The 15,538-nt window shown below is 37.4% G+C and overlaps 1 protein-coding gene across 4 annotated transcripts in view; it reads right to left on the reverse strand.

Annotated features, from left to right (window-relative positions):
* Nucleotides 1-15,538, reverse strand: part of RBPJ (recombination signal binding protein for immunoglobulin kappa J region) — a 109,780-nt gene that overhangs the window by 61,649 nt on the left and 32,593 nt on the right. For 2 of the 4 annotated variants that reach the window (XM_081812527.1, XM_081812526.1), the window contains exon 2: nucleotides 9,358-9,540. The exons of the other annotated variants lie outside the window; for them this stretch is intronic. In XM_081812527.1, coding sequence (XP_081668653.1) covers nucleotides 9,358-9,374 — 17 coding nt within the window. In that variant the 5' untranslated portion in view covers nucleotides 9,375-9,540. The remainder of the gene's footprint in view (nucleotides 1-9,357; nucleotides 9,541-15,538) is intronic. 4 annotated transcript variants of the gene reach the window in all.

A 15,538-nucleotide genomic window follows, 5' to 3' on the forward strand; every position in this document is an offset into this window, starting at 1 on the left:
CCAACTTCCATACCTGCGTGCTCCCGAAAGACACGCAGTTTCTCTTCTCTACAGTATGAGTTTTATTGACCTCTTCTCCTCATTCTTACCTTCTGTCACAAGCAATTCATTGATTAATGCTACCAACTGTATTTCAAATTATCTTCTATGTTTCCATTCCCTGATTCCATTAGGTTAGATAAAGCTCCCGTTACTACTTACAACCACAACTTCCGAAACTGGCCTCATATATCAGAAGAAAAAAGTACATAACAACAAACAGAATGTATCTCCTTATATATGCTCTCATTTAATTCTCATTAACAACCCTAAGAGTAGGCATTATTTCAAACTTAGAAGGGAAAACTGAAGCTCAGAAAGTCACAAGGTAGGACCTTCCCCTACTTCTGATTACACACCGACCATACTAAGGTCAAGATAATGAGACCTACCCTATGGTCCTTAAACTGTTTATCTTCTTTGCCTTCCCCAAGTAAGGACTTTTTCCCCCCTAATTCACTGAAAAATAAATGCCTATTTGCTTTTTCCATTCAATAAACCACCTATCATATGAAAATTTATTTAATGTTTCAGAAAAATCACTTTTTAACCTGTAAACTATTTCTCAGTAAGCCAAACTGTTGAATTCCAAGGATAAGAGAATATGAAACAATGGCATAAGGTTAAATAAACCAGGGAAATCTGATGTGTTAACAGCTCTAGGGATTAGTGGAATCCAGAGCCTTTAAAGAATTATAACTAAATATCCCAGTAATGGAAAAAAATGCCAACCTGTTTCCATAATTATGCACAGTGGATTTTTTTAGGCCATAACTTTCATGCTGAACAATCTTTTTTTTTTTTTTTTAAGATTTTATTTATTTATTTGACAGAGAGACACAGTGAGAGAGGGAACACAAGCAGGGGGAGTGGAAGAGGGAGAAGCAGGGAGCCTGATGCAGGGCTCGATCCCAAGACCCTGTTTTCATGACCTGAGCCGAAGGCAGATGCTTAATGACTGAGCCACCCAGGCGACCCCCCCCCCTTTTTTTTTAATAGCAGAAGTGCACATCAGAGAAATATGGCCAAAGCTATAAGCTTGTATTATTCACATGTTGACTCAAGGGTGTACAGTATTAACATCAAGTTTTCAAATATAAGCTTACAGACAACGTGTGTTCACTAAACCAATAAACCAGAATAGCAAGTCATATGTTAAAAAAGAAAAAAAAAAAAAGGCCATAGAAAAAAAAATTATGGAATAGTAGGTCTTAAACTCTAATATTATTTAGACTATTTTGAATTAAACAATAATTATGAACCAATCTAAAATTAATAAATTATTTTCTGCATTGGAGAAAAAAATTATAGTCTCCCAAATAAACGATATTAAATTTACAAGTTTTACAATGCAGACAAAAATGCAGACTTCACCCAAGTCCAAAAAGCTACAATGATGACAATTTCCTCACCTTCATTAAACTATTTTATCCACGGAGAGTGTCCTGCTATAGATTACTGTTATTATTTGCTCAAGAACAGCAATGTTCTAATGAAGCATGCTGACAACTTAAAAAAAAGTGATAATCCACGTTTCTGACAGATTCTATAAGTGACATAAAGATCTAAATGGAGGGGCACCTGGGTGGCTCAGTCGTTAAGTGTCTGCCTTCGGCTCAGGTCATGATCCCAGGGTCCTGGGATCGAGCCCCACGTCGAGCTCCCTGTTCAGCGGAGAGCCTGCTTCTCCCTCTCCCACTCACCCCCTGAATGTGTTCCCTCTCTTGCTGTCAAATAAAATCTTAAAAAAAAGATCTGAATGGAGCTACAAACAATACTCCTGAAAAGAGGTCCTTGGAAGTCCATGTTCCTTCGTGTAGTTTTGATGGGTCTAAAACTAACTGAAAGGAAAACTTACATGTATCAGGTATAGGTCTCCAGCAATTTCACCCAGGCAGTTTTTCATTGTAATATCAATAATCAAATACTAATATAAGACTCATTATATATAAGCCAATATAATGATGCAATTAACACATTAACTTCCTGGGCTTTTAAAATGATGATGGTTCCTAGGTATGAAGGAAAGTTTAAGACTGAAATTAGATCCTTAATTCTTTAAGTATAAATTTGAACTTTGGAATGAAAACCAAAATTAAAGGGAAGTCATTCAAATTGGTGATTTTTTATTTTTTTACTGGTTATCCCTCAGTGCCTCGGTTTGGTTCTAGTATTCCTCAAGAATTAATCCTACTAGTCTGGTCATTATACCCAACAAATCTTTTAATTTGAAAGAGGAATACTGCTTGTCCTGGGGTCAGCCCTCTTGACTTTTGGACAACTTGCTAGGACCTATATTTCATACTATTTTCATAACATCCTCATTTCTCACTTGATCTGCCCAGTTTTCGGATTCAAAAGCACTGTTCACATATTATTTTAATAAGAGGAATGTAGAACAAATGTTCTTATTTGTTCAGGTTGCATGTAAATGAGGGAGGGAGGAGCTTATAGGGTAGGAAGGGAAGAGAGGAGAGGAACACGGGAATGCAAGATAGCAGTAAAAGGGAAGAGAAAAAGGATTGCTTGAGGAAGTGCCAGAGCCACCAAGTTGAAGAGAAATAAAAGCGATGGAGTGTCTAGCGGCCATAAAAGGGCAATTGTCCACCTCCTAACAAACTAAATCTGGTCAATCCCAAATATGGAAATGTTTTAGTTCAAATACAGAGCTTTTCTTCTGTGGGATACAAGCAGAGATTACAATCATTCTCTCCCGATAAAAAATCTCACACTTGGAGATCTACCATTGTGAGGAAAATCTGTTGAATTATTGTATAAACTATTTCCAACTTTTGTTCCCCCAAAGTCCAGGTCTTTCCAACAACAACAACAACAACAACAACACTCTAGCCCTTTCACAGTTATTCTAGGGCTTCAGTCTCCACATATGTAAAATACAAATGTTAATTTTAACAACCTGGAGAGGTGGAGGTGGCATTTTGTTAAGTCCAATACTCATTAAATGTTAGCTATTACGCACTCAAGACTTTCTCGCTTTTTTTTTTTTTAAAGTAAGCTCCACACCCAAGCGTAGAGCCCAACCCTGGGCTCAAACTCACGACCCTGAGATAGAGATCTGCGCTGAGATCAAAAGTCAGACATTTAACTGACTGAGCCACCCAGGGGCCCAAAGATTTTTCTTGGTCTTTAATATACATTCTAACTCACAAAAGAGTTCACTGATGACAAAACAGTAGAAGTCACAATCATTTCAAAATGTGATTACTTCCTTATATATCCATTCATTCTGTCCATTGGTAAATTGCCATGGCAGGACAGATGCATATCTTAATAACCTATATTATCAAAAGTTCATTCATTTGACAAATATTTACTAAGTACCTGCTTTGACTAGTCACTGTCTAGGGGCAGGGGATATGGCAGTCAACAAAACATAGTGTATAATTGTGGGGGTAGTGAGGGTAGGACTGAAAATTGGTTCCCAGCAGCTGGAGTAACAGCTTTTACTTCAAAAGTGCCTTCAGTGGGTTTTACCTGTTCCAAGTCACCCCTGTTTGATAACGTAGTACTTGCATCTGCTCTGTCCCTGCCCCAAGTCACAACTTCTCACTCACAGATTACTTTTTCCACAGGAATTTCAACCAAAATGGAGTTTTAATAAAGCTAAATTTCATGCATACTTGATTAATCTAGCTGCTTAGCTGCTACCATCAGCACTGCTAGCACATTTTTAATCACCTTTGTCCACCCACTGCTGCAATGAAACACAAAAGCACTCAACCAAAGTGCTTTGAAAATGCTCTGTCCTACCCAACTACCCTAAGTGTTCCTCCCAGGATTCCTTAAAATAAATAATCAAGTAAGTGGGGGGGGGGGACGGCGGGGTGTAGGCAGTTGTCCTTTCTGATCACTATTTCCAAAGTAGTACATTTCCAGTCATTATTTTTTTTAAGATTTTATTTATTTGACAGAGAGAGAGCACAGGTAGGCAGAGCAGCAGGCAGACGGAGAGGGAGAAGCAGACTCCCCGCTGAGAAGGAGCCTGATGTGGGGCTCGATCCCAGGACCCTCGGATCATGACCTGAGCCGAAGGCAGACGCTTAACGACTGAGCCACCCAGGCGCCCCTGCAGTCATTATTTTTAAAGATTATATGCTGACATGATAGTTGTTAAAGCAATGCCTGAAGACTTGTGGGGGCAACGAGGGTTGCCACTATTCTACTTGTAGTTCACTTGCTCTGATGTGTAAGAACCTGGCTACATTGCGGATAAGGGCTCCATAAAGAAGACTGTACTCCTCATTTAAGCAACAGTTGTGGCATGTGTACACATTTTCTGGCACACCTACAGAATATTCTCCTCATAATCGCCTATCAGTTCAATATTACAAGACAGGAGCACCTGGGTGGCTCAGTCGGTTAAGCCTCTGACTCCTGATTTCGGCTCATGTCATGGTCCCAGGGTAGCAAGATCGAACCCCACGTCAGGCTCTGTGCTCAGTGCAGAGTCTGCTTAACATTCTCTCCCTCTCCCCCTCCCCTGGCTCCTGCGCACACTCACCTCCCCCAAACCTAAATTAAATAAATAAATCTTTAAAAATATATATATTACAAGATAAACTGACATTGTTGTGTTTTTGAAAAGGAAGATAGTCCCTGATTTTCATGACAATTACTGGTACAGCATATTCCACTTTTTAATTAGGTTCATGCTTGACATGGGATTCTAAAGTTTTCTTTTAATAAGATATCCCAGATCCCAGACACATGCAAAATAGCACTGTTTTTCAAAGTAATGAAATATAAATTAGCTTGAGAAAGTGCCCAATGCTAACAATGCTACCATTTATACAAAAGATTTTTAAAACTGTTATTTTCAGAATCAAAAACATCTTTTTAAAATCTCTCGAAGCAGCTCATCTTCATTCCTCGAGTGTTTTTAACTTGTTTTTAGTAACCAAAAGTATACGGGAACCATATCTAATAATTAACATAGTAATTTATGCTATGTTCTTTTTTCTACTCCTAGGTATGTGGTTGGAGTACCACCTGCGGCCACTGATCTCCATTTTAGGCCAACAGCTAAACTAGAAGGTAGTTTAGTTTCTTTCTAAACTACACTTTAGGAAGAAAAATCTACCAAAGAAAAAGAATACAAGTTGCTCTCCTTCTCAAGAATACAAGTTGCTCTCCTTCTCACGCAAGATGATAACTCAAGTAAAGGAACACAGTTTTGAAGAACAAATGCCACAAAGTGACAACATGAAACCTTGCGCTCTCAACAGGACAAGCAGCATGAGGTAGCAAGTGATGAGGTCGTAGTAAGAGGACTAAAACAGTGATGAAAAGCCAAGCAATGCTGTTGATAAGGGGAGGAAGAATTGGAGAGTCTGGGAGAAGGCAAGGACAGGTTGGGGCTGGGAGGTTTTGGGGAAACAAAGTAATAGAATCCATAGGCTCTTGTTTTCTACCTTCACCACAAGCAACATATGCCTGTACCTACTAGTGCAAAGACAAGCAGCCATCATTGGGGAACTTAATCCAGTGGTTGGGGGGAGTGGTGGTTATTACTTTATCTTCTGTAATTTCAAAACACGATTTTTAAGTTTAGTGTATCGTACCCAATTCAGAGCAGTAACTATGTATGTTTGACTCAAATTCCAAGAACTTGCAGAGAAAGATGAATTGTGCTTATCATCTTTTGGCCTCCTATTCTGGCAAAGATTTCTTCCATTTTTCAACTCCCAAGTGTAGAAAACTAATATACAAATTCCATTGCTATGAAACAATTTACCAGAAGAAACTATTTTAGACACAATCTAAAACATACATATGCTGATATTGTCCTACCATGAAGCTTTATTTATTTTAAAATATTCACCAGAAACTGTGATCATCTTCAACAAATCTGTAAAACAAATATCTGCCTGTTATGAGGACATCGTGGTAGGCACAGGCACTAATCCAAAAAAATTAAAAGTTCTAACATTTAACCACCCAAAATATTGTCATGTATCTGATTTATGCTTAATCTTTTTGCAACATTAAATTTTTATCTACCTTCTGAATTAAAGAAGAACCTATTACATGAAAAAGTCTTAACATATAAGGAATAGGAAAATGAAATGGGTGGGTTTTAGTATATATTATCAGATTTGGGTTTTTTTTTTAATTGAATGGGTCACTTTCATCAATGTAGCGTAAGAGTAAATTCCTCAACTAGGAAATATTTTAAATTTCTTACCGATGAGCCTTTATAAATATTTACCAGGGCAAGCAAGCTAGGGAGTCAACAACACAACCAAAAATAAAAACAACGTCTCACATCTAATTAATTATAACCTACCATCAGAGGTAAGACTATTGGGCTGACAATCCTGCTTTAGATATCTGAAGTCTTTTCTGACTGAGGTCAGTTTGGCAACCTCGATTTATAAGACTGAGTTTCATATTGTTTCTCAGATGATCGTTACCAGAACTTGGGTCTCTGCAATTCAGTATATATACATGCTCCTGAAACAAAAATTTTATAAAATTTGGGATATAATCATGACATCTGCTATTCTGTTCTTTTCTGTTTCATTTAATTAGGGGAGAAAGGCAATAACTTATTAAATTGACTCCAGAATGGGCTGCCACTGGCAGTTTGAAGACACGGATCTATAGATAATAAACACCAGGATGTATGCCAAGGGGCAGTATACTAGAACACTCTACTTGATAAAACAGCCTTGATTAATGCCACTCAAAAGCTGTTATTACGTTCTCCTATTCTCCTCTACTCCTTAGATACTCTCCGGTAATAACCTTCACTTCAAACGAAAGGGATGGTAGGGTAATCCTTGAAGGTGATATAGAGCATGGCGTACCATTACAAGCCACAAACTGGAACCTATCCTGGTCACTTCTCAGCAAGGCAAAAAAAGACAGAACTAACAGCACCTGTGAGGGACATCTGTGACTATGGTAGGCATATACTTAGTGGTACTAAAACAATCCAATCAACATACACATAAATGGGTATATATTTTGTTTATTTCTGCATTTTAAAAACTTGAAACAGGGCACCTGGGTGGCTCAGACGGTTAAGCGTCTGCTTTCGGCTCAGGTCATGATTCCGGAATCCTGGGATTGAGTCCCGCATCGGGGAGCAGGGAGCCTGCTTCTCCCTCTGCCTCTCTTTCTTTCTCTCTACCCCTGTCTCTCATGAATAAATAAGTAAAATCTTAAAAAAAAAACAAAAAATAAAAAAAATAAAAACTTGAAACAAAAGTTTTTAAAATACTCTTTTCTACATTCAGTGCACCTGGTATTTTATTTTCTATTCTAATATGTTGTCTTAATGCTGGTCATAACCCATTAAATCGATTTCTTGACCCACTAATGAGTGGGTTGAAACCTGCAATTTAAAAAAAAAACATAGCTTTAGAGACACACACATCAACCTAGCAGGATAAGAGGACCATAGATAAATTACAGGTCTCTAGTGGCCACCTTTAACTGATGAGAAAAAGCCCAAAGAACTGAAAACATCAATCAAATACTGATTGTTTATTTAGCTCTAGGAAGATCATGAGAATGTGTAAGACTCAAGGTAAGAAAAAAATGTAACAGCACCCCCCTTCTACACCCCCCAGGTTCCTGATCGGATATTTAATCATCATCACCACTGTTAGTCTAACACTGGCTTCCTACACAGCACTGTGTGTGTAATTTATTGATATAGGTAGATATTTATACAGAGACACATATATGTATTTTTATATACACATGTATAAAATGCATTAACATAAATTATATATGTATATACTTATTTACTACATTTTTAAGATACAAATTTAAACTTTTTTCCCAGATCATTTTTACAACCTGTCAAAGTAATAAAATTAAGTGTTAGATCTGAAACACAGGTCAGCTGGTCCCCGAGTCTAAGCTCTTAACCACTAAGCTATAAATTCTATGAACACTTCCCCACACGAGTTCTCAACCCTGGCTGTACATTAAGAATCCTCAGTGGAGTTAAAACAAAACAAAACAGATTCCCAAGCACTACCCCCAAAAAAAGATTTTTTAAGTTAAAGTAGCAAATATTATAGAGAATTACATTTTGTAAACAATGTATCGAATATCATCTCCAACCCATTATGTCAGAAAAGATCTTTTTTTGGAGAGTAGACACTATTGTGTGCCATCAGACATAAAATACCCGGTTGAAGTGAATGATTGCCTTGGTTAATAAGCAGCCTACTTTACCTAGAAACTTGATTAGATCGCTGTCATTATAGACTGGAATTTAATACAAAGCAATTTTGTCTTAGGTTTAATAACTAAATTTCATTTAGAATTTAACTGCTCATGTATCAAAAGGATCTTAACGTTGATAGCCGAAACGATAAAAATTACAGACTGCACTACTGTATTTCTATTAAATTTATCTATCCATGATTTAAACCATTACCTTCCCAACATATTTTTCTTTATTACCTAAAAGATAAAGAATTCTGAACTTAATGTAACATTAATAAACTCTGCATTCTTCCTGGGTTCATTCACTTCCACCATCCATAGGAAAACATTTAGTAGCAAGCACACAGTACAAAATTAGGTTGTTTCCAAATAATTAAAAAGTGGTTTTGACTACATCAGTCAAATAAAATGTACAAACATAAAAACCTTAACAATTTTTGACAGTTAAGTGGGTAATATGAAACCTAGAATTACCACTATTAGCAACCACAAATAACAGGAGGACTACATACCACAAACACATAAATGATTAATTACATACATACAATTAGTGAAGCAACAACAATCACTGTTAATAAGGAGCCATGCATTTTCCTCTCAGGAAAAATTCTTTGTAAAAGACAAAAACAAGCACAAACTATAAATGGTCCACATAAGAATTATTTTATTTGGTCAAATTAAGGCTCCAACTAAGGCATTTATCTATTTCCTATTCAGGCCATGAAATGACAGCACTGCAAAGAAACTAGTCTACGATGTAAACCACAAAGCTAATTACAGACCAATACATGACTAATACCTAAACTATCTGGTGAAAGAAATTACAGCCCATTACTATTAAAATCCAGGGAAAATATCTACCCCAGTGTCTTCTATAACTGTATCTCAAAGGGGGTGGGGGGAGGGAGGGAGGGAGAAATCAGTCATCAACCTTATGATATATGGGTTTTTTTTAACAAAAGAAAAAGTACTATTACCATAAATCCATACCACATCTACAATCTAAATATTAAAATCTCTTAAAAATTTAATTGTGATAATTAAATACAGAATCATGAGCTTTCATTCTATCCATAACCCTGGGGTCACTGGGAGATTTCTAAAGCATACCTTTTAATCCACGCCATGGTACTTCAAGAACATGTTAAGGTAAGTCACAGCTTGGAACACTTCGATGCACCTCAAAACACCTCAGCCAGTGTATCTGTATCATTCTCCTTTCCTTTTGAGATCATAATGGTTCCGAAGAACTACAATGCTTCCATCTGAATGATAGTCTCATAATTTCAATGACTTAAAAACAAAAACAAAAAATAAGGACTTGAGTGTTGGTGTGTTACGTGCACTGTTAACTGCTGCCATGACTAAGAAAACCAGAGAGGCTGCTGCTACTACGTCACCTTGTCACTTTTAATGTGAACCCTCAGATGAATGAGGGGTACATGCTCAGTGGTCAGAGTGACAGCTTTTGCTTTATGGAGATCCATCAAAACCCCACAAATCTCTTTGCCCCAACAGATTCTTCAGTTCTTCTGAAGAAATGAAAATAACTTAAAAGACAGGTCTAAACACTTGGTAGGTGCCTCTGACTGACCACCTATTGTATTCTGTGTTGCATGAGAGCTGGAAATCACCCACACCCCTGCACAAAAGGGAACTCATTAATAAACACAGCAGAGGGCCCTGCCCCATTTTAATTATGGAATCATTTTAAATTCCATGGAAGTCATTAAATTGAAATTCCATGGAGCTCCCGTTTTTGAAGCTTACTTCCATTAAGAGTATGCACGTATCAATGGACAATAATGGCTAACTATCAAGTTGTACTGGGGCTCTGTGACTGCCTTGGCAGGTTGTCTGTCCCCCTTTCCTCCCCACTCCAACTCACCTTTGTTATTTAAGAACATTTAAAACATTTCATTATTAAAATGATAGGATAAGAAGTTTGTATGTCACATTTTAAATCTAAGAATTCACTCTACTTTTGCCTCAAGTTTGGCACTCTATAATAGTTACAGAAGGAATACTCAAGCCACACAAAGAAAGTAAAACTAAATTATCAATATCATATTGATATCAATAATCACATACATTTGTCATAAAGCAATTAAAATTACCTTAGGATAACTGATCAGAAAATTTTTAATAAAAGGGCTTCCAAAGGGGAAAAAAAAGTCACTGGGAGAGGTCTGTTATACTCTGGGCCTATGGAACAGCTTGTGTCAAGTTAACAGGCAAGAAATGGAAAATGACAAATTTCCCAGCCAGAGCTAAAAAGTATGTCCTAAGGAGAAAGTGGAACCACTTCCTGTTTAAAAAAGTAGAGTCAACTGATGAAAACCTTTTATAGTCCAGTGTCAGAAAATTACATATTTCTGAGATTTAGATTCATTGCAGGTTGTGGGGAATGCAGATTACAAAATGTAGGTCACTCTTCAGAAAGCTGATAATAGTGGCAGGATCGCATATAGGAAAGAACTCTACCAGGAGAGGTAGAAACTAATGAAGAACAGAATCAAGAGACCTGGTCCAGTGAAATCAGGGCAGCCACAGCCATCTTTTTAAACTGATTGTTTTACCACTCGGTGCAACCCCCGGCCCTTCCCACTTCAGCTTGAAGCCTCTCACTGGGTCTGTATGTGTTAAAACTACCTGGAAGGACAATGGCATTGCCTCCTATACTCTGCTCCTCCAAATAAATGCGTCCTCAACCCAACTATTGGGTTAATGTTCTGAAGTACAGCTCCTCCCCCTTGCACATAAAAATTTATGTCAACTATTGGGAAATAAAGCAAGTTATAATAAATAGTCTAGATAATAAAGAAAAAAGCCTAGATCTGAAGCACTTGCTCATTACATCATTTAATTTTCAAAACCTCATTTTATAGAAGAGAAAACAAACAGTCTGTGGTCAAGTGACTGATCCAAGAAAGCATGCAGTAGAAGAACTAGGACTTAAATCTACATCTTCTAGCCAGAACATCAGCACTTTTTTTTTCTTTAAAGATTTTATTTATTTATTTGACAGAGAGAGACAAAGTGAGAGAAGGAACACAAGCAGGCGGAGTGGGAGAGGGAGAAGCAAGCCTCCTGAGGAGCAGGGAGCCCGATGCGGGGCTCGATCCCAGGACCCTGGGATCATGACCTGAGCCGAAGGCAGACGCTCAATGACTGAGCCACCCAGGCGCCTCATATCAGCACTTTTGTACTACAATTCTGTCGCAGAATACAGTTGGGGAAAGGGGTGGTACTGAGGCTAACACTTACTGACGCTATGCCATGAACTGTGCTGAGCATTTCATGTTATTTCATCCTGATCTACCACTCCTAAGACTGACAGGGTGCCTGCCTCCTTTTACAGCGAGGACATCGAGGCTCAGAGAGATTTAAGTAATCTGCTATACCAATCTATCTTCCAGAAGAAATCAAGTCCAACAATTATGTTTGTTTTTCCAACGTGGCTGATATAACAATAATTAAATTTTACAAATGAGTCTCACTCAAAATCCAGTCAATGTACGTAAATGAATTTGTAAAACAAGACTGTATACACATTTAGTAAAGCCACTAAAAATTAGGATCACATATAATCACTAAAATCAGAAACTCCATTCAGAAACTCCATTTGATTCCTACAAATGACATCTAGTATTTTCATGAAGTGATACATTTGGAGATCTTTTAAAGAGGACTTGAAAGTCACAGCAGTTATCAATATAAATTTTAGGTGACCAAACAAAAATGAGCATGGAAAGTATTTTCCTTAAGAGGGTACACTGCCGGGGCGGCCTGGCGGGCTGTCAGTAGACCCTGTGACTCTTGATCTCAGGGTCATGAGCTCAAGCCCATGTTGGGTGTGGAGCCTACTCAAAAAAAAAAAAAAAAAGGTATACGGCCACATTTTTCCAACTGGGCCCCGTCCCATAAACTGCTACGGGTATTAGCCTCATGGGAAGAGACATTTATTTGCTGAGGGAGGTGAGGTCATTCAGTCAGGTTATCACTAATTAAAAATACAAACAAAATAAAACAGAACAACAACAACAACAACAAAAGCAGATGGACAGCTTACTTCAGTGCTTCAAAACATTGTTAAACTAAAAGAGAAACAAAAAGCACTGAAAAAAAAAATCCCCCAAATTAAGGGACAGGAAACTCCTAAGCAACTTCAAATTTGAATGGAAACCATGCATCCACACTGCATGCCACTGTTTGGTAACAAGTTAGATGACTCAAAGAAACCGTTTTTTAAATTGCAGAAACAAAGTCTTGCGGAATTATTACATTTAAGAGTCAAACTGTTACCATAAAAAACCTAAAAGGTCTTTTAAAAAATACTTTCATCAGTAATAGCATTAACCCTTCTGTGTAACTCATTTTATAAACATTAATATTTCAAGATAGTGGATTATAATAGGAATGCCCATCAGAAATTCTGATGCCCAACCACATACCTTTTAATTTCAAAACTAGTGTGTAGTAAAGACTATGCATCTGTCTACAAAACATTTCACTTCTTATAAAAGAGACAAATAGGTTTCCATGCAAGTTGCTATAGCCTCCTTCACTATGCTATGTCCAAGAGGGTAGCTGCTGTCTTTATCTTCCTAAACCTATTATCTAACTCCCAAAAACCTGGAACACACTAGGCACCAATGATCTAAGTACGTGCAAATGTTAATACACCCCATTTTGGATACATGATTGACAACCAGAAGAAGAAAGTTCGTGATATGCTCTAAAACATAGTAGGCACATGAATATTTGAGTGAATGAAAGAAAATATTTAGAAATGGTTTATTTTTTATTTTATTATTTTTTTAAAGATTTTATTTATTTGACAGAGAGAGACACAGCGAGACAGGGAACACAAGCAGAGGGAGTGGGAGAGGGAGAAGCAGGCTCCGCACTGAGCAGGGAGCCCGATGTGGGACTCGATCCCAGGACCCTGGGATCATGACCTGAGCCGAAGGCAGTCGCCTAACCGACTGAGCCACCCAGGCGCCCCTAGAAATGGTTTATATATGCTACAATGACAACATTAAAAACAGATTTTGAAAGAAGACAGTTTAATATAGAACACCATTTCTGACTACTGAATTTTGTTTTGTTTGTAACTACTGAATATTTAACATATAATGCTTTTGAAGGTAGATCAGCACTACTGCTAAAGCATAAACTTTAGACAATCGGGGCGCCTGGGTGGCTCAGTTGTTAAGCATCTGCCTTCGGCTCAGGTCATGATCCCAGGGTCCTGGGATCGAGCCCCACATCAGGCTCCCTGCTCTGCGGGAAGCCTGCTTCTCCCTCTCCCACTGCCCCTGCTTGTGTTCCCTCTCTCACTGGGTCTCTCTGTCAAATAAATAAATAAATAAATCTTAAAAAAAACTACTTTAGAAAATTAGAAACAGATACCAGTAACTTGAAATTTTTATGCTTTTATAAACAGCCTCACAGAGTAATCTGAAATGACAATAATGAATGCATTCAATATTACTTACTAAGAAAGGACTAGGAATTTCTTTCTGACAACACAAGAATAGTTAAATTATGGCATGAAATTTCCATACAATTATAATTTCCATACAATGGAAATTATAGTCAATAATATTGAAATTTGAAACATGGTAATATGCTAGTTACATATGGTTACTTAACCATATATAGTGTTTTCCCACATTAGGTATGTCTGTATGTATTTATATATTTTAACAAACATAGAAGATTGTAAATATATTTATAAATATTTAAGTTCCATGAGATCAAGAACCATTTCAGACGTACCTCCAGCACTTATCACAGTACCTTGAGAGAGGTGTTTTTACATAGGTAACTATTTAAAGCTTGGTAGTTAGAAAAAAGGGCTCTGAAGAAAAGACTGCCTGGTTTTGAACTGAATCCCAGATTCACAACTTAGCTATGCAATTTCAGGCAAGTTAATAATCACTAGGCACCTTAGCTTCTCCTTTTGAAAAACTGGGATAAAAATAACATTCATGTAATGGAAGAAAACAATGAGTTAATACATGTAAAGGCTTTGGAACAGTATCTGGCACATAGTGGTGACCCAATGAATGGGAGATGGGATGGAGAAAGAGCAGTGGGTTCTCAAATACCTGAGTAAATGAATGGATACTGTCTTTAAAATACAGACAGAAATGCTAAAAGCATATACAAATATTAAATAGAGTTTTTCAAACTTTGCTTACCATAATCAAAAGTAGATTTTTACATAACAACCTGATACACACTCTGGTAGATATAATTGTATCCTATTCTGTCATAAATTACTTAAATGCTAGTTGTAACCCACTAAACTGATTTCATGACAAGGAGCAAGTCACTTTCTAAACCATGGACTCTTAAGTTCTCCTTTTTTTTATCCTTCAACTTTATGTTCCTAAACATGGGGCAAGAATATTTACTCATTAAATCAAAAATCTAAGGTCAGAAGACACTCCATAAAAGTCTTTTGATTTTGTCACATATTTTTGTTTTATTCTTTCTAAATTCTACTCTTTACTCTTAAACCACCAGAAATTTCAACAGAAAAAATTTAAGCGATCGTTAAAGGTGATACAGAAATTTGCCAGCTTTTAACTATACCTAGGTAGACTTACTCTTGAAGAAATTAAATTTGGGCAAGAGAACACAACATTAAGAAAGGTATGAAAGAATACAGGTTGCTGGGCTGTTATTTAGCTGGAGAACTGCATTCCCACAGGGTCTTTTCCTGATCCAGCTCTGGTCTCCTCCTACCCATACAAAGACAACGTGTGTTCTAGCCACACTGGAACTTAACACAGTTCTCAGAACACCCCATGGTGTTTCAGGTCTCCGGACTTCTTCACATGCTATTTTGCCCCACCCTCCCACACCCCTAAACTGCAGGAGCAGTGTGTGAAATAAGACTTTAACATCACATGATAATAGAAGAATAAAGGAGAGAAAAAAATGAAACAGGTGAGACTAGAAGTGAAAAATTTTTTAAATATTTTCAGTGCCTACAATGTAAGACATGTGAGCCAAGTTGGTATTTTTACATAAATCCTCATAGATTTAGTATCTATTAAAAAATGTTTAAAAATACTGAATACTGGGCGCCTGGGTGGCTCAGTTGGTTAAGCGACTGCCTTCGGCTCAGGTCATGATCCTGGAGTCCCGGGATCGAGTCCCGCATCGGGCTCCCTGCTCGGCAGGGAGTCTGCTTCTCCCTCTGACCCTCCTCCCTCTCATGCTCTCTGTATCTCATTCTCTCTGTCTCAAATAAATAAATAAAATCTTTAAAAAA

The sequence above is a fragment of the Leptonychotes weddellii genome, chromosome 2, assembly GCF_054177405.1.
Source record: "Leptonychotes weddellii isolate Sample4059 chromosome 2, ASM5417740v2, whole genome shotgun sequence".
NCBI lineage: Eukaryota > Metazoa > Chordata > Mammalia > Carnivora > Phocidae > Leptonychotes > Leptonychotes weddellii.